Below are 26195 nucleotides of genomic sequence, written 5' to 3'. Positions count from 1 at the left end.
ATATTCAGGCTTTTTCTTTTTTTCCTAAATTAATATTCAGATTTTGGGGGGTCGTCTTATAATTGAGCAAATACGGTAACATAATGCTGTAGCTTTTCACGCAATAAAAAGCTAAGATGTTTTATGATGCACAAAAGGAATTATTTTATAGTAAAATTTCTTTTAAGCTGCACCAAGCTAAACATGAGCATTAATACTACCTAAAAATGTGGGCTATAGAATACTATACCAATAGTTTATTATCATAATATTTTATTTTCATAAAGGCAAATATTGCTTCACGGTACAATGGGTTGTAAAGACAATAACATATGCAAGCAGAGAGAAGTGGAACATCTGGGTTGTCAATTCTAATGGTTTGCTGTCATGGAAAGTTCCCTTAGTAAAGAGAAGAATTAGAACTGATGTTTACCTAGCTCGTCACCAATGGTGGCCATCTTCAATAAAAATTGCAGGCTAGGCACCCCTTCCTAAAAAAGACATTAGGTACAGTTACAAAATTAAAAAGGGGAAAAGAATACAGTAATAAAGAACTAGGAAGTTACATTTGTTTAAACTAGAAAAAAAAGATGTCTTAGGATATTATTCAAGTACATAAGGGATAATAAAAACCACTGTTCGATGACCTGTTCATTAACACAGCAAAAAGGGTTATTTACGGTTAGAAAAATAAAGATGTGAAATTCACTACCCACAGTGGCTGTGACATTGTATTGAATATAGCTTGGATGATTTTTATTTTATTTTTTAATAAAGAGGAATGTACAGGAACATAAGCTAAAAACATATGATTATTGCTTGTTCCAGTGAGCCAAGAAGGAATTTTTACCCTTTTTTAAGGCTCAATTGAAAATTACTGTTTTTGTGCCTTTTGGATCAACAGCAGTATCTTTTATTAACCTACAGTACTATTATGATGTTACTAGGTTGAAGCCCAGTCATTAAAAATTGGAAGGCATTGTAGTTTTGGCCCATTATTGCTTTCAAATAATAATAATAATCTAAATACTTGTCATTATGTGCTGATGTACCAGTATCTAGTCATCAGTGTTTGGTTAATCTTCAAGATGCATGTTTTGCTGTACAAATGCATTTTTTTTAATTTTATCAATGGTAAATCGCATCTTATTTTTCTGACCATTCTCCCAATCAAATGAAATCAGTTTTGCAAAGAATTCATACCTAAATTTATCATACAACCCCATATAAATTGGTGCAATTTGGAAAAATAGAAACATCTACTGTAACCGTATCTAAAAAATCTTCTAGCACTGTAGTATCCATTTTCAGATTAGATTGTGAAAAAAGAGGACCTATAATTCATCCAGTAGTTAGCCACTTTTAACCCATTCTTCACTGAGTTTTGTGCCCTATTTTCTTAACCATGATTCTCCTTTTCAATTTTCTATGTATCCACACAAATTATAAATTGTTTCTTCAAGGACAGATAAAGCTTTTTTTATGCAATTCCTAGATGTATTGTCCAACATTTAGTATGAATAATACATTAAAAATAATATTTTACTATGAAAATGGTCCCCAAACCCAAACCAGTTGAGTTGACCAAAATACAACAAAATATATTAAAATATGCGTCTTGAATTTGAAAGAAAACAACATGCAAGGATTTTGTATGGTTTTTTTGGAAGTTACGGGGCATAAAGTGGAACATGCCTGTTCCCTTTTCCAAACTTGACATTTTCAAATTTTATTTTGGGACGCATATGTCGGATTTGGGACTGTTAAGCAGCCCACCAGCTCAAAATACCTTTTTGGAGATAAGGCAACCCAAGGTATTTCACTAGGAGATTTTGGACACCTTTCATGCACCATTTGGTCAACAGTCTCTGGCATAATGTTAATTTCCGTCGCTTTTTTTCACCAAGCTTTCCATGTTTCATAGAATTGTAAATACATGTAAGGAAGGGACCTTTATCAAGCTGGGGGCTATTGAACCCCCCCCACACACACACACCTTGTATGCGGTCGGTTGGTAATAAAATCCAACTGGTGGTGAGTCTATTGCTGTATATACAACCCTTGTTTGATCCCCTTATCTCAAGGATGAAGGAGTTGAAAATAATAATAATAAAAAAAACCCTATTGGAGGCACGGACTCCAAGCAGTGCCTACCCCTAACTCTCTTAATGTTTCCAATGGGATAGGGGGATTAAAATACTCCTCACATCCTGCCCACTTGGTTGAGGGGGTTTAAAAGCCTAAATTCCTCTTCGTATGAGTACAGGGGTTGAGGCCCATTTAACCACCCTTTAGGTTTCACAAGAGTGGATACTAAAAACAACTGCCCTCTTAGTACTGAAAGAGGGGCGGAAATAAAGTCCTTACCTTTCGGAGCCCATCTATTGATCATCAGTTAGCTACTCCCATGAGATTGCTTGAGGATGTCCATATTTCTTTCTCTACAAAACCCCCCACTGGTGAAGATGTTTTGAGAATAGTTCTGGTATCTCTGTTTTTTAAGTTTCCTTCTAAACACAATTGCCTTAACTCTTTTTTGTTTTGCAGATAAATGATTATGAACAATTTTAGTGCCATGGCATTGCTCAACCCACTTTAAAGCAACCACCTTGTACACAAAAGTTTATAGTGACAGAGTCATGCTTCATAACTACTTGTTAACGCGTCTCATCCTGTCTCCATTTCTTACAGAGTAGAAGACTTTTTTTTGGAAGAATCTGGGATTCAAAAACTGCACTTTTTACTTTCATGGGGTAGATGTTTTTTTTGTCCCATGGATCATGTGGCGTAATACCAGCCTGAAATGGATCTATTACACCGAGAAATATAATAGAGGATGTAATGAAGAAAGGTGTTTATGTGAGACAATTGTCGAAAAACAAAAGCAAAATTGCTGTCTACAGAAATCATAGCCATATAGTCAATGAAAGAAGAAATGAGCTAATTAATCTATAGTTTAGCAGTAAACGATTACACTGACAAGCAGGCAGTGAAGGACAGTCAGTCAATAGTAGGCAGTTAATTGACATGGACACACTCAGGGCAAGTTAAGTAGGTAAAAGTTCAAAAAAAAAATAGTGTAATATAATAGAAAAAAAGAAGGAATATTATATTGTATAGAGCAAATATTGCCTACTGGACACAACAGGAGACTTTGGAAAAAAGTACAATAAAGACCACAGCTTTGAAACATCATCAATGAGTCCCTTCTCATGAGATGCAGTCCGATGATCTCTTTGTGCGTAAATTGCACCACCCTCCTACCCGATCCTCTAACAAAAATCCAAATGACTCCAAATTCTTAATAGGCAAAGGGAGCAGCAGACAAAACGGAGGGACGCGCTCTCTTTCGGAATCAGATCCAGATCCCAGGGAAAAGGGGACCAGCAGCCCATCTGCGCCACGCTTTAAGGATCCATTCCTACTGTTGGGGCTGGCTGGTGTGAGCCAGGGGCCACCGGCCCAGGAGGCCAAGGAAAAGCCCCTAGATATAGGCCCAGTAGCACCTCGGCCAAAGAGTTTTGCTCACTATGATGTCCAAAGTATACTGTTTGATCCTTTCCGGAAAGGAGACTCAGAAAACCGAAGGAATATTAGGAGTGGGGCATCTGCAGCCTCTCAGATCAGAGCATGTACTTCATCACCGAGAAGATCACTGTCTTCACCAGAGGAACCATCAGACCCCGGAGATGGGAAGGATAATGAGCTTCTCCTCAGTTGTCCCTATTTTCGGAATGAGGTTGGGGGAGAGAATACTGACAGCTTGAAAGACCCAGGCTGGGACTTCTGTGTTACTTTGCCTCTTCACAGCTCACATAACAGTCCTGTGAGGGGACCCAATGCAGCAGTATCTGTATTGGAAGAAGCGAGGGAGAGAATGAGGGATAGCAGCTACTTTGTGGAGTATCAGGATCTTGGAGCATTGTATTATCGGAAATATTTTTATGGCAAAGGTATTATAGACTGTTTCTAGTTTTTCTCTCTTTTGAAGACCGCTGATCCCTTTTTTTCTCTTTATCACATCTCACATGCTGCTATTTCTATTTTATACTTAGTGTTTATATGTCCAATATTTGCTTTTCTTCTCCTTTTTTTCTCAGAACATCAGAACTTTTTTGGGGTTGATGAACGATTGGGACCCATAGCTATAAGCTTACGCAGAGATGACAGAGAGGGGGCTCAAAATATCCATTACAACTACAGAATTATTTTTCGTACTACTGAGGTAAATTGTAACTACGTGATTGTGACAAATATCATGATTTTTCATTCTACTTACAGTTTCTTTTGTAAGAGCTGTCTTAATGACCATCACCAACCTTACTTTGTCAAGTGAATAATCTGTTTTGCTATTAATTTCTCGTATTGTTCATGTTAATCTCCCTGTTCTGTATTTCAAGCTGAAAACCCTTCGTGGATCTATCCTAGAAGAAGCATTCCCGTCATCCATCCGTACAAATTCCTCTCGAGCCATATCACCCAAAAAGCTCCTGGAACATGTTGTTCCAGAGGTTAACCTTCAATGTCTGCGTTTGGCATCCAACTCTCCCAAAGTGCCAGACACTTTGCTTAAATTGGATGAACAGGGGGTAAGCAAACAAAAATGGGTACTTTATATACATTATATATTGAAAATATGGGTGCTTAAAAACTCAGTATGTGCAGCATATTACCCTGATATACTTTAGCATACATGAATTATGGCTAATGGTCATAATTTCCAACAGGATATATAGGTTTGACATCTGCTAAATTGTTGTTTTTATAGTGTTTGAGATAATTGTGCACTTTCAGTATAAAAAGAATTGTCTCATTCTGCTGTGTTTAGTCCTGCCGTCTGCCATTACTGATGTGTGTTCATTTTATTTGCAGTGATGTTTGGTTTAGTTACATATAGAATGAAAGATGTAGATCGTGTTCCAGATATATTGTTTTAGCAAATAGAATGATAATTAATTCAAGTAGAATGAACCAAAAAAGCTTTAAATAAGTATTTAAGTTAGATAACGCAGTAAACAAGGGCCAACATGGCAAAAAGATACTCTGCTTATAGGTCTATAAAGACAGAGCTGGATCTTAAAAGGGAAGCCCCTTCGAAAAAAACAAAGCTTATCTGCAGACTTAAAAGCCATTTGCAGGTAGTCATATGATGATTTGGGTGACTCTTCCTGCTCAAACAGCACACTAAGAGTCATGTCTTAGTGTCTGAGTGATTCTGAGCTGTTCTTTTATTTAACACAAGATATGATAAGGAGTCAATGTGCTTCTGACTATAGTAATAAATTATCTGATTATTTTGGATTACAAGTCCCGTGAGGGCGTGCTTATTATGGATCTATATATATATATACACCGTATTTGCCCGAATGTTGGCCACATTTTTTCCCTCCACTTTAAGTCTTTAAAGTGGGGGTATGGCTTATAATCGGGTTTTAGTGCAGGGATGCGCAATTCGTATCGCCCGACGCCTGGGACATGCAGTGTTTCTTTTTTTCTTTTTCATTTAGCCCTGCTGCGGGTAAGCAGCAGGGTTAGTATCCAGATCCCCCGCAGCGCTGCAGGGGGCCTGGATCCTCCTCTCTGGCAGCCAGTGGACGTCTGTGCGAAGCCACAGTGGAAGTGCCAGCGGCGGAGGTTGTCTATGTGCATCACGCAGACGTTCACCGGCTGGTGAACGTCAGGGGGGGCAGAGTGGCTTTTCTAGGGGGCAGAGTGGCTTTTCTAGGGGGCAGAGGGGCATTTCTAGGAGGCATAAAGCATATCTGGCAGGGCAGAGTGGCATATCAGGGGAGCAGAGGGGAATATCTATAAGTAAAGTGCATTATGAATTAAGGGGGGAACCTTAAAATAGCTATTGGTTTTCCAAAAATCTGCAAAATCTATACCAAAAATGTTAAAATACATGTATTCCTGTCCATTAGATAAAATACTGTTTTACCATTCCACTAATGTGTTTTTTTTTTCTTTAAAAATACATTTTTCTTTTAAATAGCACCAAACTTTTGGGGTGCGGCCTATAATTGAGCCAATACGGTATAGTTGATACTCTTAACATCTAAAAGATAGTTAGGGAAATCTTACATAAACCTGAGAGTAACAAACATCATAACATCATCAATAATGTTTCATTTTGGCAACAGCTCAATTTCCAGAGAAAGATTGGCATCCTGTATTGCCGAGCTGGACAGGGCTCAGAAGAAGAAATGTATAACAACGAGACAGCTGGACCAGCTTTCCAGGAGTTCTTAAGTCTGCTTGGGGATGAAGTCCAACTCAAAGGATTTGACAAATATCGAGCTCAGTTGGACAACAAGAGTAAGGATGGTTTTTCAGTAGTCACTTGTACCAGTATACTATTTGTTTTTATCTGTTTCTCATGATTGATTTGTTCTTCTTTCATTTTGTTTAGGTTTAAATTATATTTACATAAAAAAATTTTGGGTGCCCAATTTCCAGTTCTCTCTTGCATTTAAATACAGTATTTCCCGTTGTTCCCGTTCAGTGGCATGTAATGATTTAATTACTTTTTCAAAATCATTAGTAAATCACAATATTTTTGAAAAATAAAAACAAATGCATAATACACTGCCTTTTTATCTCTATATGTGCTAAGAAAAATAGATTAGTGAAATACTAGTTCTTTGTAGAAAAAGCTATTTATTATGAAAATGGAACAGAACATTTCCGGTCAGTAATAGGCTAAGAAGGCTCTAACTTATTTTTTTTATTTGCCTATCTTACAGTGTGCATCTGTGTGCTTTCAGAAAGGCCGTCTGTATGACAGCTTGGTCTCCCTTCTGTCAGCAGCTAAATGTAATAGTGCTCTCAGTTAGTGCTGGTGGATTGGAAGGGATATAAAACCCAGAATAGGGGTTTCTTTTACATTGCATTGATTACATATGCAAAAGGGAACTCTCTGTATAACAGAGACCATGCAGGGTCTGTATAGACCCCACTAGGGTCTTTGGTGGTCCATCTGACACTGATGACGTTAGGAAAGGAAACTTGCAGAGCCCTACTTCTTAATCATTTGTCTTCATCAGATTAATGTGACTGGAGGGGAAAACAAAATTTCTCCTTCAGGAAATTAAATAAATATAATAAATTATTTGTAGAATTCATTAGATAGGTTTAGTTTTCCACTAGCTGCAAGACAGGTTGCTGTAGATCCCAAAGATCTTGTTGTGTTGCACTGCTCTCCAATAGCCAGCATTCCAAAAGCAAACCAGAAATCAGGAAAATTATCTAATTCATCCAAAGTGGAAATATCCACATATACACAAAAAGTTTGTATAAAAAAAATGGTAATGGTTTTTTTCAGTAGTTCCCATTGTGTCCCATATTTTACAATTCAAATTGGCAACCCCTATTTTTAACAAATATGTTTGGACTATGACGTATTATCCTTTAAACCAGGGGTCAACAAATTTGCTTTGCATTTAGGAAAAGTCGAAAAAGTTAGGAGCCAGCATTTTTTTTTCTTCCTCAATCATGATTTTATTTTCATATATTACCCAACCTGGCTTTGTCATGCACTAACATATATTTATGCTCACAAGCACACTACAGTAACACACACACATGCTAACAAAATACACTAATACATTAATGGTGACAAATTCACTTGTGCTAATGCAATACTGTAACATAAACAACCCCATACACACTAGCACCACACTCTTATTCACATGCACACACGAGCTAACACTATACACACGCTAAAAGTATGGACACATACACACTGAATCCTGTACTACGATACTGTAGACATACTGACTCTGGCTGTATACATGCTGTTTATTTCTCACCTCACCTTTACTTTATTATATCAGTCCACCAATTTATATACACTTCCAGAGTAATATTAACCATTTCTTTCTACAGCGGACAGTACAGGCACACACTCCCTCTACACTCGTTACCAAGATTATGAGATTATGTTCCATGTTTCCACAATGCTTCCGTATACAGCCAGCAACAGCCAGCAGGTAATGGACTTCATCTACTTTTCAGCATTTATATACAGACTTGTACAATTATTGCATTCTGTGGAAAACTAATACCTACGAGTTGCATATATTAGAACATATATTATAATGTCACTAAATGTACTATCATTATACTGATTTTTGTGCTATATACATGTTAAAAGTTAGAACATGTTCTTTGTTTTTCTATATATGATTTTGTTAATTCAACAAATATGCCATATTTTAAGCTTTTGCTCTATTTTACCAATTCGTAGAATTGTTTTCTTTTTTTCTTCAGCTTCTCCGAAAAAGGCACATTGGAAATGACATTGTTACTATTGTTTTCCAAGAACCTGGGGCCCTTCCTTTTACACCACGGACCATTCGCTCTCACTTTCAACATGTCTTCTTGGTTGTGCAGGTCTACAATCCATGCACTCTTTATACCTCATACAGTGTAGCTGTTAGCCGTACAGCTGATACCCCACCTTTTGGCCCTCCTCTGCCTCCCAGCCAATTTCGTCGTTCCCCAGAGCTAAGAGACTTCTTGCTCTCTAAAGCTATCAATGGTGAGAATGCAGCTGAACGTGGTGGCAAGTTTCTAGCTATGGCAACACGGACCAGAGAAGAATATCTGAAGGATCTAGCTCGTGATCATGTTACGACAGCTACGTTGGACTCTTGCTCCTCAAAGCTGGCCCTTTTAAGCCTTTCTAAGAAATGGGATCGTGTCGGCAGTACTGGCCCTGGGGAAAAGGGGGGAAAAGGCCCTCGGTGGGCATACACCATACCTCCAGAATTCCACAGCCCTGGTGCCCTTGTGTGGACTGTGAGAGCCCTGAGCTCTTTCATTCCTGATGGCCTCTATTTGCTTGGAGTATCATCTGAAATGCTGGTGTTGGTAGATAGAAGAAAAGAGCAGGAGGGAGCAGTGTGCTTCCATTGTTCGTGTCGTGATGTATTGGGGTGGACATACTCCTCTGGAGGGGGTCTGGACTTGTACTATGGACGGGCAGGGAGATTGGAGCTTCGTCCAATTGCAGGCAGTGATGCAGAAGTGGAAGAAGAGGTGAATCACATTGTCAAAAGGTTGCAGGTAAGATAAGAAATAAAGGAAGAGGACAATGGAGAATTGGTAGTATGGGAATCTAGGTATTTGTGATACTTTGTGTTAGACATGTATTCATAGTTTAAGATGTAGAGTCCCGTAAGTCATCAAAATTCCATTCTTCAGATATAATGTGTACATCCTTGAACTTAATCCAGTAAAACCATATATTTTTGGAAACTATACAACCTAGGAAATTTATCTAGCAGCATGTTTTAGGTAGCTGTTTGCACACCAAGATCTTCCGCAGATCACCGCTACTGCAATTTGCTTTTTGCAACAACCCCGGCAATATTCCGAATGCTTAGGTTTGTCATGCTTATCAAGCACTACGGGGTCTAAATTGTAACATGCACATTTCAGTTTACAAACTTGGAATTTTCACAGATCAGTTTATTGGGACCATGTCTCAGTACAGTTAGTATTGTGATCTCAAATTATTTATGTAGGGGCTTGTAGGCATGTTTTGTCCAGCTGCTTTCACACAAACATCTTGGTGGTAAAAAGCATTTAACATTCTTTTCAGTGAGTTTGTGTCATGTTTTTGAAGGTCCCTATGGATAGACCAGGCGTAGGGGAACAGACAGGACGATGATAGATAGTGTCTCATTGCTTTTTTCATTTTGGTGGCATACCCAACCTTTTCACCTTCACAGAGCTTATAAAGCTCTATTCCAAATCTTGAAAGTATAATTTAGTTGCATTAAATATGGAACATATACAGTTGTATAGGAGGCAATGTCTTCCAGCAGGTCATCTCCCACAAAATGCTGCTTAAAATGCAGAAAAGAGAAATCTTGATTCCCGGGCTAACTGTAAAAAGCAGGTATCTGTGGAGTGTATTCAGATGGAGGTTCCCTCAGAATCATCCCTGGTAGAGGCAATATTTCAGGAACTACAAGGAGGTTCTGATGGTCCCTTTTTTTAAGGTGGCTCATCAGGCAGAAGAGCCATCACTAGATTCTGGTTAAAGTTCAGACACACTTAACGACGACTGGTTCAAATGTGAAAATGGCATATGCCTTCGCAGAGGGGAAAAAACATGTGGGAACAAGTTGTTTTTTTTATTTTAGCCCACAACATACACCTAAATCCTACAATCCCCTCTACACTGTATGATTGATCACTGCATAGATACAGTGTTTGTGCTGTGTTTTGCTGCTTTACCAGCATTCATTTCTTTCAGTAAAACAAAGGGGTTAATTAAGTTAGATACAATTACACTGGAATATTTCACAAAATAAGCTTGGTTATTTTAGAGCAGGGAAATAGTGTTTAAAAGTATTTGTAAAGCTTGTCATTAAAGCTTAGTCAGGGTTGTCCAACCTGCAGCCCTCCAGCTGCTGCAGGACTACGTCCCCCATAATGCTCTTTCAGCTAAGGGGCTGGCAGAGGAGCATGGGATATGTAGTCCTGCAGCAGCTGGAGGGCCGCAGGTTGGAGACCTTCGGCTTAGGTAACTCAGTATCTATATTTATGCCTTGATTGGCTTCCTGACTAAAAGCTACATACATATTTGGTTTACACTTCCATTTGTAAAGTGTTTTCCTGCATTATGGGAAATATCTAAACTGAATATTGGTAAAACAAATGAGTTCAAGGAACATTAGACAGCTGCTTCTCCTCTTTCCTCAAAGTGATTTCCTGTGGGGCACATTCAATGTGCAGATTGGTACAATTCTTGTAAACATTTGATATATAAACTGAAAAAAATACACATGAGCCATGCGAGATTCCTGTAGAAAATGTAAATAATAGGATTTAAGCACTAGTAACATTCACATTTTAGGTATGTAAAGTCTGTAATTGGATCGCCATGTACCTCACTATTTTATTCCCTTCCTAGGTCGTATCAGGTGGCTGTGAAACGAGGGAGATACCATTACTAAGGAATGGACTTGGACAGCTTGGTTTCAGTGCGGACTCAGGGGGCTTTGTGACCGAAGTCGAAAGATTCAGTATGGCAGAGACCGTGGGCCTTTGTCCCGGAGCCAGGCTGGTAGCAATTTGCGGCCAACCTTTCTGCTCCCTTACCCCTGACAATGTCCGTTCACTCTTTCTGCGTGCCAAAAAAGTGACAGTGACCACCCTGCCTCCAGACGAATCTGGAAAGCCCCGCAGGTGGGAATACGAATATGAATTTAAATGCTAGATTTAGAAAGCACTAAGCGTCAGTGTTTTACTATTTTTGAACCCCCAGGAGCTATTCTGAGTTGTATGTGAGGTCACTGCAGGAGAAGAGAATTGTGACAGCTTCAGGAGGAGAGGAAGAAGATAAAGAGGAGAGAATAACGAGGAAAGCTGAAGCTCCATCTCAAGCTCAAACCCTTCTGCGCACTTTGTCTGTGCAGGAAGAGAGAACAGAGTTCAGGTAATGCAATGTTATACAGTTAATTTACAAAAGTATTCTAATTCAAAATGGTTACTGTGAAGTCAGACATCATATAATGTTACTCTTCTCAAAGTTATATCGGCTAGCATATCCAACAGTTCATTCGTCTACAAGAGTAAGCTGATCAGCTTGATAGCAATGATCATCAATGATCCTTTAGTGACAAGTGTTTGTTTTAGCCCTAAGTTGGTAGAAATCTTCTGAGCTAAAAGTCCAATCCATGCAATAACTGTAAGGTGACCAACTTCTTCTAACTACCCTTACCTATTACTTTGTGGTGCTAATAATTGTTAACATGCGAGTACCCTATGGTGGTACAGTCCCCAATACTTGAAAAGAGGAATGTAACTCCAGCATGAAGGATGATGAAATGTGCTATAAAAGGAAATTAGTAAATACTTTCACAATTCATAGTTTAAACGGAGTCACTCACTGTAGGCGCGTTGAATGTATGTAAGTGACTGGACCCTTGTCTTGCAAACAAACAGTGCAAGTTTCCCAGAGAAAGGGGCTTGTAACATGTTATTTATTATTATTATTATAAGTTATTCTTAAGGTTTAGTGACACATGACTGTTATATACACAGTATATAACCACTTTGAGTGCCAAAATTGAGCAGCCATCTTAACTCCTTGTCAAATGAGCTGAATTATTTTCCTCCCCATTCACGTTAAGAAAGTAACTGTAAGTTTAGAACAGGAAAGTGATTCATAGGCTAGTTTTATCTTTTGAGATAATACTGTCCTATCCTGTAACTGTCTCTAAATCTTCTGTTTTAAACCTAGCAGGGGACATATATTTAAAAATGTTTATGTTTTGGATATATATATATATATATATATATATATATATATATATACTCACTGGCCACTTTATTAGGTACACCTTGCTAGTACGGGGTTGGACCCCCATTTTGCCTTCAGAACTGCCTTAATTCTTCGTTGCATACTACAAGGTGCTGAAAACATTCCTCAGAGATTTTTGGTCCATATGGACATGATGGCATCACACAGTTGCTGCAGATTTGTCGGCTGCACATCCATGATGTGAATCTCCCGTTCCACCACGTCCCAAAGGCGCTCTATTGGATTGAGATAATATGACTGCGGAGGCCTTTGGAGTTCAGTGAACTCATTGTCATGTTCTAGAAACCAGATTGATTATGTGAGCTTTATGACATGGTGCATTATCCTCCTGGAAGTAGCCATCAGAAGATGGGTACACTGTGGTCATAAAGGAATGGACATGGTCAGCAACGATACTCAGGTAGGCTGTTGTGTTTAAACGATGCTCAATTGATACTAAGGGGTCCAAAGTGTGCCAAGAAAATCTCCCCCACACCATTTCACCACCAGCCTGAACTGTTGATACAAGGCAGAAGGGATCTATGCCTTCATGTTGTTTATGCCAAAGTCTGACCCTGCCATCTGAATGTCGCAGATGGAATCGAGACTCATCAGACCAGGCAACATTCTTCCAGTCTTCCATTGTCCAATTTTGGTGAGCCTGGGCGAATTGTAGCCTCAATTGTGGCACCCGGTGACTGGAGTGGCACCCGGTGTGGTCTTCTGCTGCTGTAGCCCATCTGATTCAAGGTTCGAAGTGTTGTGCATTCAGAGATTGTATTCTGCATACCTTGGCTATGAGGTTACTGTTGACTTTCTGACATCTCGAACCAGTCTGCCCATTCTCCTCTGACCTCTGACATCAGGTGCACCTAATAAAGTGACCAATGAGTATATATATATATATATATATATATATATATATCCTAACATTAACTGTGTATTATGCAGAGCTAACTTAGTTAACAGCAGTGTTTACCCTGCATAGCGAAGTGAGGCAGGTACAATGTTCTACATACCCCCAGTTTGGTGAAAACACCTTAGTGTCATATATATATATATATATATATATATATATATATATATATAAATAACCTTTATTTGTCACCTGAACATTGATTGATCTTCCAGCAACTGTTTTTTTAAATGGCATTTATTTTCGCTTTCACCAGTATCTTTCTATATTTCTTCCATTTTCACCACTGTAACCCAATTCACATATGGTCTTACAAATGGCTTGCTTTCTCGTCTCACTCACTTCTTCCTACCAATATACTGTATTTCATTCTTATTTCAGATCTTCTACCATCCCACTTGTTACTGTCTTACTCATATTGTAACTTAAGTTAAATACATGATTTATCCAACCCTATAAACATGATTTCTTATTTTGTCAGGTATAATAATAATGCTGATTTGGCACCCCCTGATATCATTCCTCAGCCAGACCCTGCATGGGATGAACTGGTATGAATCACAGATTGTCATATGTTTCTCCTGGATAGAGCCTTTGCAGAGCATTGGCCATTTAACTCAACTTTAGTGCAACTTAGTCCTGTAAAATGTTATTCGATAAATATATACCTTGAAAAAAATCACAAAGGATTAATCAACATCCCCTCAACCGCCACTAGAATATCCAGTGTGGGTCACTTTATAAGCTTGTCTTTTTGGTATAAGATGCATATGTGTTGATCCACTGTTACTGTTCATGGGAATCGTATGACCAGTTGTAATCATATCACCTACAGCTAAGAAGACACAAAACACATTTATACAGTACAAAAACTACTTTGATGGATAATAAAATGCTTTACTGAAGTAATCAAGAGTGACCCGAAGATTCCAAGTGACATGCAAAGCTGGATGTTTTTTAGCGTCCAGTTGCAATTCCTGGCACTCAGATGGGCCTTTTTAACATATGTGAAAGAAGTTACTAATAATAATCAATGTTATATATATTTGTTACTATGTTATCAGCTGTGTACACACATTTTCAAAACTGTAACTTCAACTTCAAGCCTTTCTGAGTTTACACCATGTAGTAAAACAATACACTATACATCTGCTACACAGTTATTAAGTTCTTATAATGCAATGCATATATAAGTCCCTTCAGCTACGAGATAAAGGAATGAATTAGTATTTCTTCTTTAAGCTTGTAGCCTGCAGATGTGTGTCTTATTAACCACTGCTCAAGGGAGTTCCATTATCTGACCATCGTTGATGCAATGTTGATAAGAAAAATAGTTAGTGCATGGATGAAGGATGGGGTTCCTAATCTACTGTCACAGTACTGTAGAATACTGTATTAAGTTCTGCCTTTCAAGAACATTGCTCTTAGACCTTTTTTTTATCATTTAGATTGTAGACGGCCCTGTTTGCCAGCCTCAGGGAAACGTGTTTGAAACAGCTGACCTCAATCAGGAGGAAACTCCTTCACCTATGGCCTCTTCTCAGGAATCCACTAAGAGCATTGCAAATACAAGTAATTTCGTACATCATTTCACAGTATCTCAATTTTGTGCTTTCTTTGTCACTTTCTTTATATGAAAGAATTTATCATCTGCGGCTTATGTATAGGCTCTCCCTCAAGTAAGGGTTATTTGACTCAGGTGTATACATATTGCCTCTTTGAAATTACATATCTATAAGATATTTTTATATTTTTCATTTTCAAGACTGATTGTAGATGTACATAGACTTTCTTGTTTGAGGTAATACGTATCCTGTTTCCGGTGTTTTTGATAGTTCTGCTGTCTCTCATCGTTACTTATCTCCTTTTCAGTGCTGACACAGACATCTATTGAAGATGAATGGCAGAGTATTTCGGACCTCACTCTAGCATGTAACAGCATACTGGAAGCCATGTCTAAAGAAGGTGACCAGGATAGACCTGTGGGAACCAGTAAACAGCCTTGCTGCCGATGTGAAACAAATAGGCAGTAACTTAATCTCTTCTTAAAAATGTTCTCATCTAATCTTCTACTTCACCGAGATGGTGGTAGATACCTCCCATTAGACTGCACATCAGTTAAATGAGAACAAACTATTTTGTAACTGCGGTAACTAAATAATGCCTGAAGTGATATACATGCAATAAAATGCACTCCGATTTGCATTCAAGCATTTTAAAAATAACAAAACAATTCTTAGTAGACTGTTTAAGTTTGGGTAAATTGCCAGGCTTGCACAATTTTTAATAGCTTGTGTCCCACCAGCTACTACACCTGTCTATCATGCAGTTCTGGTGCTTAATGGCTGAGTTGTGCAAACTGACTGAAAAAATGTAAATCCCCTATTTTATCTACCCCCCTCCCCTTACACTAGTATTAAACTACATTGACCCACATATATTTCCTTTTAAATTGTTTCTGACTTATTTATATTTCAAAGTTCTTTAAATGCAGTCTGTATTTCTTCATTGGATTTGTCACTGATGATGTCATCCCAGTTTGCCTATTGCAGAGACCTTTTTACCATTTTAAAATTTAGCCCTTTTAAAATTAAGGGTCTTTGTTAGCCATTTAAGAGGCTGTTTCTTTACCGCAACCTGAAATGAAACTACTTCCCATAAGTTCTCCTACTTGAATTTTAGGTATATTTTCTGCTTCTTTTGAGATCAACAGGTCTAGCAATTCATTTGAACCTCTTTGTTCTGCCATAAGTTGAGCTTTTCAGTATACCCAAGAATCTGCTGCCCTACCCAGATTTACATACCATATATGGACAAAAGTATTAGGACACCTGACCATTTCACCACTTGGGACTTTTATGTCATTGCATTATAGATATTAATATGTATCTGGCCCCCCTTTGCAGCTATATCAACTTCCATTATTCTGGGAAGGCCTTCCACAAAATTTTGGAGTGTTTCTGTGGGAATTTTAGAGGACCAAGACACTTTGGACTATGCCATGCTTCCAACTTTGTGGGAGCAGTGTCGGGAAGGCCCTTTTCTATTCCGCATGACTATGCCCCAATGCACACAGCAAGGTCCATAAAGACAAGGTTGAATGAGTTTGGGGTGGCCCGCACAGAGCCCTAACCTCAACTTCATCAAACACCTTTAGAATGAAGTGGAATGGAAATTGCGAGCAAAGCCTTCTCGTCCAACATCAGTGCCTGACATCACAAATGCTCGACTGGATGAATGGGCAAACAATGCCCACAGAAACACTCCAAAATCTTGCGGAAAGCCTTCTCAGAAGAGTGGAAGCTGTAGGTGTAATGGTCGGGTGCCCTAATATATTTGTCCATATAGTGTACAGTATTTCTAATTCCCAATGTGAAAAGATATGTGTGGTTTGATTGAAAAAAAAAAACTATTTATCATTCTGCAGAGATGATTCATGACAGTTTCTGATAGTTTAGGCTTTTGGCAAGATTAAAAGAGAATGGCATGCCAATAGCAGGGATCCATTTTAATATGCACCTCTCTGATTTTATTGGCTGCTGATGGAATTGGATCCCAATGATGTAACCTATTTACTGTATATCCAGCAATGTTAACCATTAATCTTGAATCCTCATCTTCAGTCCTTGTTAAAGGGCTAGCTAATAATAAAAACCCCAAATTGCCGGTTTACTAAAAAAATCACTGCAAACAAAAGAAGACCAATATCATTACAATATGATAGAGGATAGTACAGTACATTAGAACCTGCATTACAAACACTGATTATCAAGTCCATCATAGATCATGCAACTGTACATATTTTAATACAGTTTTTAATTTCTGTCTCCAAAGGTCAAGTGTCAGAGGTGAGAACTGATTTAGGGGGTAACAGTTCCCTCCCAACACAATCAGGGTAAGGGGTTCCTAACTGTTAAGTAAAGTAATCAGACTTTAGAGTGATTGTCTTTGCAATGAAAATTATTTGAACTTCTCTTTGCAGAAACCTTACGGACAAAGTCACAGAGCTTGAGTTGAAGCTAAAAAAACTTCAAGAGGATTTGAAGAAGGTGAGATGTATGAGCCAATAAAAATTAAGGAAGGGAGAAATGGTGAAGGTGGGATGCAAAATGAGTAGGCCCTTATGGTTGCAATTTGGTTGAAATAAAGTTAAAATAGAATGTTCGAAACCTTAAATTTACAAGAGGAAGTATGCAACTATTTCAAGAGTCCAATGCGTAATAAAACAAGGTGTGCCAGACATAAGGGGCATTACTTAAGTTGTCGGCAGACAGTGTGAGAAAATTCTGGAATTATTACAGGAAAATATAGTAAATTAATTCAAGACAGCTTGGGTGTGAATAAAACTATCCTAAAGAATTGATTCCGAAAATGTGATTTAAAAAAGCAGACTACATGGACCAATTGAATCTTTTCCCTCCATCACTATTTATGTACTGTATCTAGAAAGTCTTGACGAGAGAATAATATGACTACATAATAAAACATAAGGAGAAAAGGGCAGCCTTTGTTATTTTTACAGATAAACTTGCAATTGGATAATTTCTGTGTGCTCATTTTCCCTTGGATAGGAGCAGGAAGGCAGGGCACAACTTCAAGCAGAGGTGCTGAGCTTGAAGAGGACCCAAGAAGAGGCATTCACGGGATCAATGCCCCGTGGTAGTGGGGCTGGAGCCAAGATACTTAAAGCTGGAGACAACAGCTGTGGTGGATTAGCCAGTGACGGCAAAGAAGGAATCAAAGATTGAAGGGGAAAAGTAATAAGGGTGGAATATAATCATTAAGGAAAACAATCACTCATCTCAAAAACCAATGAAAGTAGACAGGTCTACTATAAGTATTAAAAGTATAGAGATAGCTACCTGGGCAAAATGAGATGGTAAACTCAAATAGGAGGGGACAAGATTTTATTAAAACTGGATTAATAAATGTAAGAATACTCTGTGATGAGAAACCATACTTATCTAGGATAACCTGAGGAATGGATAAGGGTTAGAAAGCTGAAATAACATGTGCATGAAGCAAGGAAAGGATCAAGTATGTTTGTGGTGGAAATGCCAAAGTTAAGCTAGAATAAGGATTGTCGTTAAGCACTGAGAGTGAGTAGTCCATGATGATGACAAGAGATGCACTTGATTCAAACAGTATTCAAAGACAAAACAATTAGTGTTTGAATGGAGACAGCAATCCAGTGCCCATAAATAAGTTAAGGAGAGGTTAAAATAAAAACTGTGAAAGGGGTGACACTGTGTAATTAAGTAATTTTGCACTGCAAGGGATAGATTAATGGGGTATTGCTCTGTGGGGGGTTGTTTAAAGAAACTATGCCAAGGGGTGAAACTGTATGTACATATGAATGTCTTCCGGTGATCATTTTAAAATGTCTGCCATTGTGAATGTATACTTGGGGTAGTAAAGGGGTATATTTGGGGTAGTAAAGGGGTATCTACCATTTTTATATTTGTGGAAGTGCAAATAAAAAAATCTTCATTTAACACAAAATCACAATGTATACATCAAGTTATATAAAGGGTAAAAACATGTGGTTAACAGAAAGGCTGTGTGTGGAGGATAAGGAGGTATACTTTACTGGTTATTTGGATATACTTGGTCAAAGCACCAAGAAGGGGTTCCATGAAGAACACATTTTATGTTTTTGTTTTTTTTTGCCTTTTGTATCTGCAAAAGCTGTTTTCTGCAAAGTACCTGTTTTATAGCAATGAACTGGAGATAAACAGAGCAGCAGGATTTGTCAAAATGCAAACTAGGCATCTGTCTAGAGTTCTATTTTACGGGTGCTGTGTGAGGTTAGAGAAAGAGAGCTTGTCTACCCCCCTCATGCCATATCTGCCTTGTGTAAAGCCCACTTCCTGTCACCAAGTTCCATTTTTCTGATCATGCCCTGCTATAATCTAGTCTTCCTGTGCATCAAATTGCAGCAGTCATTGATATGGTAAAATCCCTTCCTCCACAGGTATAGCTTAATTAATTTTGCTTGTTATCCTCTTTTCTTTTTGCTGGTATTTGAGAACAAGAAGACCCACTAAAATAAACTGTAAATGTTTCCCTTTAATTATGCAATCCTAAAGACATCTTCATGCTGTACCCTCCATGAGGGTGTTTTCTGGATAAACCCTGTATGCTGCAGCCTCCATGAGGGCTTTATAATATTAACTCCTCTATGAGGACTGACTGATATTTCCTCTGTGAGGGTTTCAGTTCTAAGTCATCCATGAGGACAAAACGCCTATTCCTTCTTCTTCCAATCACAGAAAAACAATAAGTGAAGCTTTATTTCCATTAGGCATTTTAAGTCAAAGGTGTTAGTTTCTTAACGATTCTTAAAGGAACAGCAGACTGGTTGCACTCTGTATGCAATATTTAGGTAGGCTTTAGATGAATTATGTTTATCTGCCTATCCAGGTGTTTATGCTGATCGATTAAAATAATATATTCATCAGAATGTCTAACCAGTAAGACAGATCCTATCAAAAGAAGTTTGCTAATCATATATACTTAGTTTGCAAATTGTGTGAACAAACCATGCCAGACGCTTGTGAGCCACAGACTGCATAATGTATATTAAAGAATTGTCTGAACAAGAACCAGAGATGGACAAAGTTATGAAGTCATGGCTACGAGAATTTAAAGAACTCAGAAGACTCGGAATACATTGTTTCAGATTTAATGTGTAAAGGAGGATTTTCCTGAGTATCCAAGTATATAAACCAAAAGATGTGAACGTTGTATTTAAGGAAATCCTACTAAAATACACTATATTGACTAAAGTATTGAGACGCCTGACCTTTACACCAACAGGGATTTTTATGACGTTGCATTGTAAGTACATAGATATTTATACGTAGTTGGTCACCCCTTTGCAGCTATAACAGCTTCCACTCTTCTGGGAAGGTTTCCACAAGATTCTGGAATGTTTCTGTGGTTATTTTTTTCCCCTTCATCCAGTAGAGAATTTGTGAGGTCAGACACTGATGTTGGACGAGAAGGTCTGACCTGTCTGACCAATCTCCGTTTCAATTCATCAGGTATTCGATGGGGTTGAGGTCAGGGCTCTGTGTGGGCCAGTCAGGTTCTTCCATACCATAAATATATGGTTTGATGGGGAGTTAACCAGCTTCAAAGATGTTCCAAAGAGGAGATGGAGGCAGAATGACCAGATTTTAGACTTGTGCATTCGTCTTCGGGCGAACATGAAAACGAGCACGAAGAGTCTGTTTTTTTGTTCGTTCCAAAGGAACGTAGAACAGAATACAGTGCCGGCAAAACGTAGGCGAAGGCGAAGACTCACAACCACGAAGAATCTACTAGTGTCTAATCTAAAATCAGTAATATAATATTATATAATTATATAATTCATTTTAGCTAGATACAGCCTTTGCGTCAGTCTAGTCGGCCAAGCTTATCATTTGGGGAAGCATTGCTTGAAGGATCATCAAGTAAAGGAAAGGCACCAAAAGCAGGCAGTAGTAGTGCTGCTAGGCCCACAAGCTCTATGGCAGGGGTCCTCAAACTGCGGCCCTCCAGCTGCTGCAGGACTACATCTCCCATACTCCTCAGCCAGCCCCTTAGTTGAAGGAGCATTATGGGAGATGTAGTCCTGCAGCAGCTGGAGGGCCGCAGTTTGAGGACCCCTGCTCTGTTTTTTTATGGAAAGCCTAAAGCACAAGAAGCACGTTCAAAGTTAAAAGGTAGCACAACTAGTACTTCTACTAGCCCAGTGAGTAAAAAGAAGTGCCTTTTGCCCGAAGCAGCATCTTCCCCATCCACAAGCAGCATGCAAGGTACCAAGCAGAGCCAAATTAGCAGCAAAACTCAGAAGGTTTTCCCAGACCAAAGCAATCTCATTCCTTCATAGGGAAAACCACCACCTCTACCACCACTAGTGCTCCGCCTACTGTTCCCACCGGTACCGCCACGCCATGTCCTCCTAGTACCTCTAGCAAGCCACCAAGTCCTTACAATAGACAGAGAGAGGGCTACACATAGTGGAACTCCACCTAGCGAGGTACCAGAGGAGCCTGAGACTGAGAGGCCAAGTGCAGAGGCTGTTCTTCCTGCTCGCACTACTACTAGTCACGATATCAGTCTTAGCTCCAGCCTAGCAGGAATTCCATTTGATCTGGCTAATGAAGAACTTGATTATGAGCCAGAGTAAGTAGAGGAGATGAGTGGTCAGGAATCAGATTCCTCAGGGAGCAGTGTACAAATGACTAGTGCACAATTTTCCCCTGAGCCTCCACCTTCTCCGCTACGATCATCACCACCACCAGCAGCAAAACCTACCAAATCTGGTAGAGTTAAAACAATTAGCAGTCCCACTATGGCCAGTACTGGTAGTACCACCAGTGCCACCACCACTAGTTTTGCCGCTGTTCATCCAAGGCACACTCCAAGGCTTTGCGTGCCCCAATTTGGGAGCACTTTGAAAATGTTGAAGAAGGGCAGTATAGAAAGTGGGAAGCTAATAAGCAGAGGGAAAGTGTCTGGCCATTTTACCAGTGCTAGCATGTAGCATCACCTCAGTACTCCATACAACGCTGTGCTATTGGGGAAAGATGCAGAAGTAAAACGTAGTGCAGGCAGCATAGCTGGTGGCCGTGGTACTACAACAACAACTAGTACCATCTCCAGAGAGAGTGGAAAAACCCCAACAGCTGCTTCTGAGCCAATAACAGCAGCAGCTAGTGCTGGCAGCCAAAGACCAAGGCAGGTTGGAGCACTGCATGTCCATCCCACCCTGGAATAATTTGTGGCATTCCACTCCAAGAGGTCAATGTCCAAACAGCAGGCCAATAAAGTAACGTGACTTATTGGTCAGTTCATTGCTGTTGGAGGGGCATCCTTCTCCATGATTGAAGGGGAGCCTTTCAAACAATTGATGGCGGCTGTGGCTCCACAATATACAGTTCCGTCACGTTCAACTTTCAGTAGGAACATTGTCCCCTCATTGTATCGGTCCTGTGTTTCAGCAGTGAAAGAGGAGCTTTCCAAGGCTGCTGGTCAGTCTGTTCATTTCACAACAGATTTGTGGAGTGCACTTAGTGGGCAGCATGCCTCTCTTTCTTTGACAATACACTGGTGGCTGCCCGCTGTGCCTAAGGAAGCTGCTGGAGCAGGCTACCGATCATTCCTTTTCCATGCAGAAGTGATGGATGAAAAGCACACTTCCCAAAATATTCTGCATGCCAATATGGTGAAAGCGCTGCGAGATGGTCATATTGTTGGTGTGCGCTGTGCCCACATCATCCATCTTGTAGTGAAGGCAGCAATGTCAGAAGGAACTAATGTAGCAGGCGGGGGCAGGGGGCCGGGAGAGAGGCGCGCACCGCAGTTGGGGCGATCCACGGGAAGGGCCCGGCGCGCGTCCAGAGTTGCCGCCGCCGCTCCTTCCGCCAGCCCGCACCTGCTGCAGAAAGATCGCTGGGCACTTTCCCCAGGTCTTCCCGTACACTGCCTATGACAGGATGTCAGTACGCGGTGGAACTCCACTTTAGAGATTGCCTCAGAGCATAATATTGGGATTACATCTCCACTGAATAGGGAGGATTGGACAGTGATCACCCAGCTAGTGGCAGTCCTTAAACCATTCAGGGATGCCACTGAAAATTTAAGCTCAAACACTGCCAGCCTGGCCCAGGTAATCCCAGTGTTCTCCCATCTAGGCAGCAAGATGGATGTGTTCCTTGAAAACTGTGAGGCTGTTTGTTAGAAAAATGCTTATGTTATCATAAATATTATTGCTGACAAAGACAGTAGAAAATGTCTAGTCTATGATATATCACGAGTTGCGCCAACATATCTACTAAGAGGCGTAACCTGCTTGAAAAGTAACCAATCAGAATGATGCATGCTATTAGAAGCAGATAAGAAGTATAAGAAGTTATATAAACCATGTAATCCAAATATGTAATTAGACAACGCTTCGACTTTTGTGTGTTGTGTGCCTTGTCTCGATTATGCGCATAATCTATTAAAGGAAATAACTTTTTCTGAGGAGAATTCGACCATTAATTCAACCAACATTTTGGTGCCCCGTGTGAGGAGGTCCTGACCGGAGACGGGGACGACGGTCCTGAGGAACCGCACCTCAAGAATCTGCATCTGAGGTAATAAAAGTCCTCCAGCTAAGATTGCTGTTAATTAGAGGCACTTCGCGACATCGTCCCTGAAACCGGCAGCGTCCTCCCGAAGATTTAGTACGGTCTTCTCTTCAGAAATGTGAGTAAGAAAAATATTTCTGGGAAATATTAAAGGAGGTCAAAGTCTGTCAGGGACTACTGAAATAAATAACTGCGTATGCATTCGATAATGAGAATAGTACTTGGAGTACTGAGGCTGATCAGAAGAAATGTGCACAGGTAGTTAGTCATTATTTTTGTGATAACGAATTGTTGTTTGTAATTGTGATAATACTGTTGATGTTGGTTGCGGCTTGTATTATTGTGAATGAGTATCACAAGACCTTAAAGAGAAAAGCTCTTATGGTCCAGGGACAGCTATACCAACCCATGTCACAAATCTTGTCCGAATGAATCTATCTGTGTGAATGACTGTTCAGGAGTCCTTTACGGCGAACGAACAGTTAATAAGGTTGTTGTTAATACGCCCCCCGGCATTTGTGAGAAGCTCTCTGTGATCAAGTGCTGGGATTGCAAGTGAACAACTTCGCTGCGAGAGTGATTTTCCTGCCTTTACTGTCTAGGAACGGTATCTTATAAATACCAAGGGCTCTTTATTTCACTCTGTCGAGAAGCGGTATCTTATAAATACCAAGAACTATCTGTTAACCCTGTCCAGACGTGGTATCTTATAAATACCAAAAGATTTTCCTTGTTTTCTGTTTTGCGGTGAGATTGTATCATGGGGAAATCCCACAGTAAGGGAAAGAAACAAAAGGATGAGAGTGTTTTCTTGTGGATAAAGAAGAAACCACTGAAAGGAGACAAACAGTTTATGTATAAACTCAATCTAGAAAATGTTTAGGCATAAATTCACATTGTTCAGGTATAGTGCATTTAAAATAGAGGGCGGATCCCTCAGGTTTCGGATGGTTGGACCATCCCAGTGAACGTGTGGATTTAAAAGAAACTACGTAGTGACTAAATTATAACATTCCAAATTCTATACCATGTTTCCAGCTGGTTCTAGAATCTGTGAAATGTATGTCTTGTCTGTTATCTGTGATCGATCATAAATTATATGTAGAGTCGACATTAGAAGAGCTTTTTTATCTTTTTATTCTAATGCTTTTATTCAGATGCTTCTTTCAGAATTAATTTAAATAAGGGTTAATATTTTAAATGCTAGAATTTATAATTAACACATTTTATTTTTAAAATAATAAGATATCCTGTATACCTGTCTGTAATTTTTACGATATATATCTTCTTGTTTTATTTTATATTCAAATTAATATGTTTAAAGTAACAATATAAGTAACGCGCCTCCTTAAGGAGTAGTCAAGGTCAAATATATCCGTTAACCATGTAGGTGCATAGAATATAAACAGAGAAAGATATTAAAAAACTACTGAATATGTAAAAAGTCCAAAAGAGGATTTTTGACAGTTTGGGGAGGATATATGAGGGCTCTGTAACAGTTATCAATTAAATGGTGAAGAAAAAGTGAGAAATTTTGAAGTTATGGCAAGAGCAGACGGTCGTACCGAGGTAGAAGAGGTAGAGATGATAGATGGTCACATGGATGTTAAAATTGTGGAAAGGAAGGTTATTAAGTAAAAGAGTGTCCCGAACCAGACAAGAGAAAGCAGAACTCCCCAGAGCAATGACTAATACAAGAAAAAGAAACATTAGATTTCTGTAGTGTTCATGATGTGTTGTTATTGTCAAATTTGCCTGGAATTGATTTAATTGTAAATAACAAATGTGTAATGTTTTTGGTAGATTCAGGGGCTTCGCGAACCCTATTGAATTATCCCACCTGCACTGGCATACAGAAAGGGACTGGTTAAATTTATATAAAGGGAGTAAAAGGGAGGACACATACCGAAAGCTTATCTGTTCCCTTTCAAATACAACATCCAGAGTCTGGAAACATAATTACCGCCAGTGTAATATTATCTGAGGTATGTCCCGTAAATCTCATGGGAAGAGATCTAATTAAAAAGTTAGGAGTGCACATTGCACCCGTGGGAGACAAGTTTGATGTTACAGTGGAAAGAAGAAATAACTATCAAGGACGGCATGATCGTTACTATTATGCCTTGAACATAGATTCCATAATCACTAATGAAATACAAATTGATCACCAGGTTTTGTATGATATGCAACAGGCTACCCCTATGTCTGAAAAACGATATTGGCAGTCTAAATAAGCGACTCTACGTAACAAATTTTTTTATATTAACAACAAACCAATATTGCCGAAGTCATTATTTCGCTATGCAGCCTTATTGAGTCATGGGCTGAGCCATGTCTCAACAGGAGGGATGGTAGTCATTATAGATAAGGTGTTCCAAAATTACTCTAAAAAAATGTTTTATGTGCTAATTGTCTTATCTGTGCTCGATATAATCCACAGGGAAATCTCAAATTTGCTATTGGGAAGTTCCCCAACCCAGAGTATCTGTTTTAATATATTTGCATGGATTATATTGAACTAAATAAATGTAAAATATTGTCTAGTTATTGTTGATGTATTAACTAAATGGATAGAAATATTCCTAACAGCCCACGCAGATGCAGATACAGTAGCTAAGGTCATGATAAAATAAATCATTCCTAGATATGGAATACCAGAAAGAATATATAGTGACAATGGGCCTCATTTTGTCAATCAACTAATCTCCAGATTTGCACAAGTATTTGGTATACAATTAAAGAATCATTGCGCCTATCATCCTCAGTCAGCAGGGTTGGTAGAAAGAAACAATGGAACAATAAAGAATAAATTAAAAAAGACCATGGCAGAAACCGGGAAGAATTGGGTTTCCTGCCTACCAAT

At 39.1% G+C, this 26195-nt stretch overlaps 1 protein-coding gene across 1 annotated transcript; it reads left to right on the top strand.

Annotated features, from left to right (window-relative positions):
- Nucleotides 1-186: 186 nt before the first annotated feature.
- Nucleotides 187-18713, top strand: SIPA1 (signal-induced proliferation-associated 1). Its single transcript, XM_053448754.1, has 15 exons — nt 187-382; nt 2679-3932; nt 4080-4204; nt 4380-4568; nt 6120-6294; nt 7864-7967; nt 8248-9045; nt 10904-11178; nt 11258-11428; nt 13693-13762; nt 14660-14783; nt 15084-15176; nt 17046-17106; nt 17194-17260; nt 17783-18713. Exons 2-15 carry the CDS (start codon nt 3197-3199, stop codon nt 17957-17959), a joined length of 3165 nt encoding a protein of 1054 aa, XP_053304729.1. The 5' UTR covers nt 187-382; nt 2679-3196; the 3' UTR covers nt 17960-18713.
- The last annotated feature ends 7482 nt before the right edge of the window (nt 18714-26195 follow it).

This window comes from Spea bombifrons, chromosome 10 (assembly GCF_027358695.1).
Source record: "Spea bombifrons isolate aSpeBom1 chromosome 10, aSpeBom1.2.pri, whole genome shotgun sequence".
In the NCBI taxonomy this organism is placed as follows: Eukaryota; Metazoa; Chordata; class Amphibia; order Anura; family Pelobatidae; genus Spea; species Spea bombifrons.
This window is presented reverse-complemented; position numbering and strand designations above follow the sequence as displayed.

Excerpts from the sequence above, each read along its gene's own strand:
- SIPA1 (XM_053448754.1), top strand. The coding sequence starts at position 3,197 with ATGCAGTCCGATGATCTCTTTGTGCGTAAATTGCACCACCCTCCTACC. Across the intron at positions 4,205-4,379 it reads TTATTTTTCGTACTACTGAG|CTGAAAACCCTTCGTGGATC; the intron begins GTAAATTGTAAC and ends CTGTATTTCAAG. Across the intron at positions 11,179-11,257 it reads GAATCTGGAAAGCCCCGCAG|GAGCTATTCTGAGTTGTATG; the intron begins GTGGGAATACGA and ends TTGAACCCCCAG.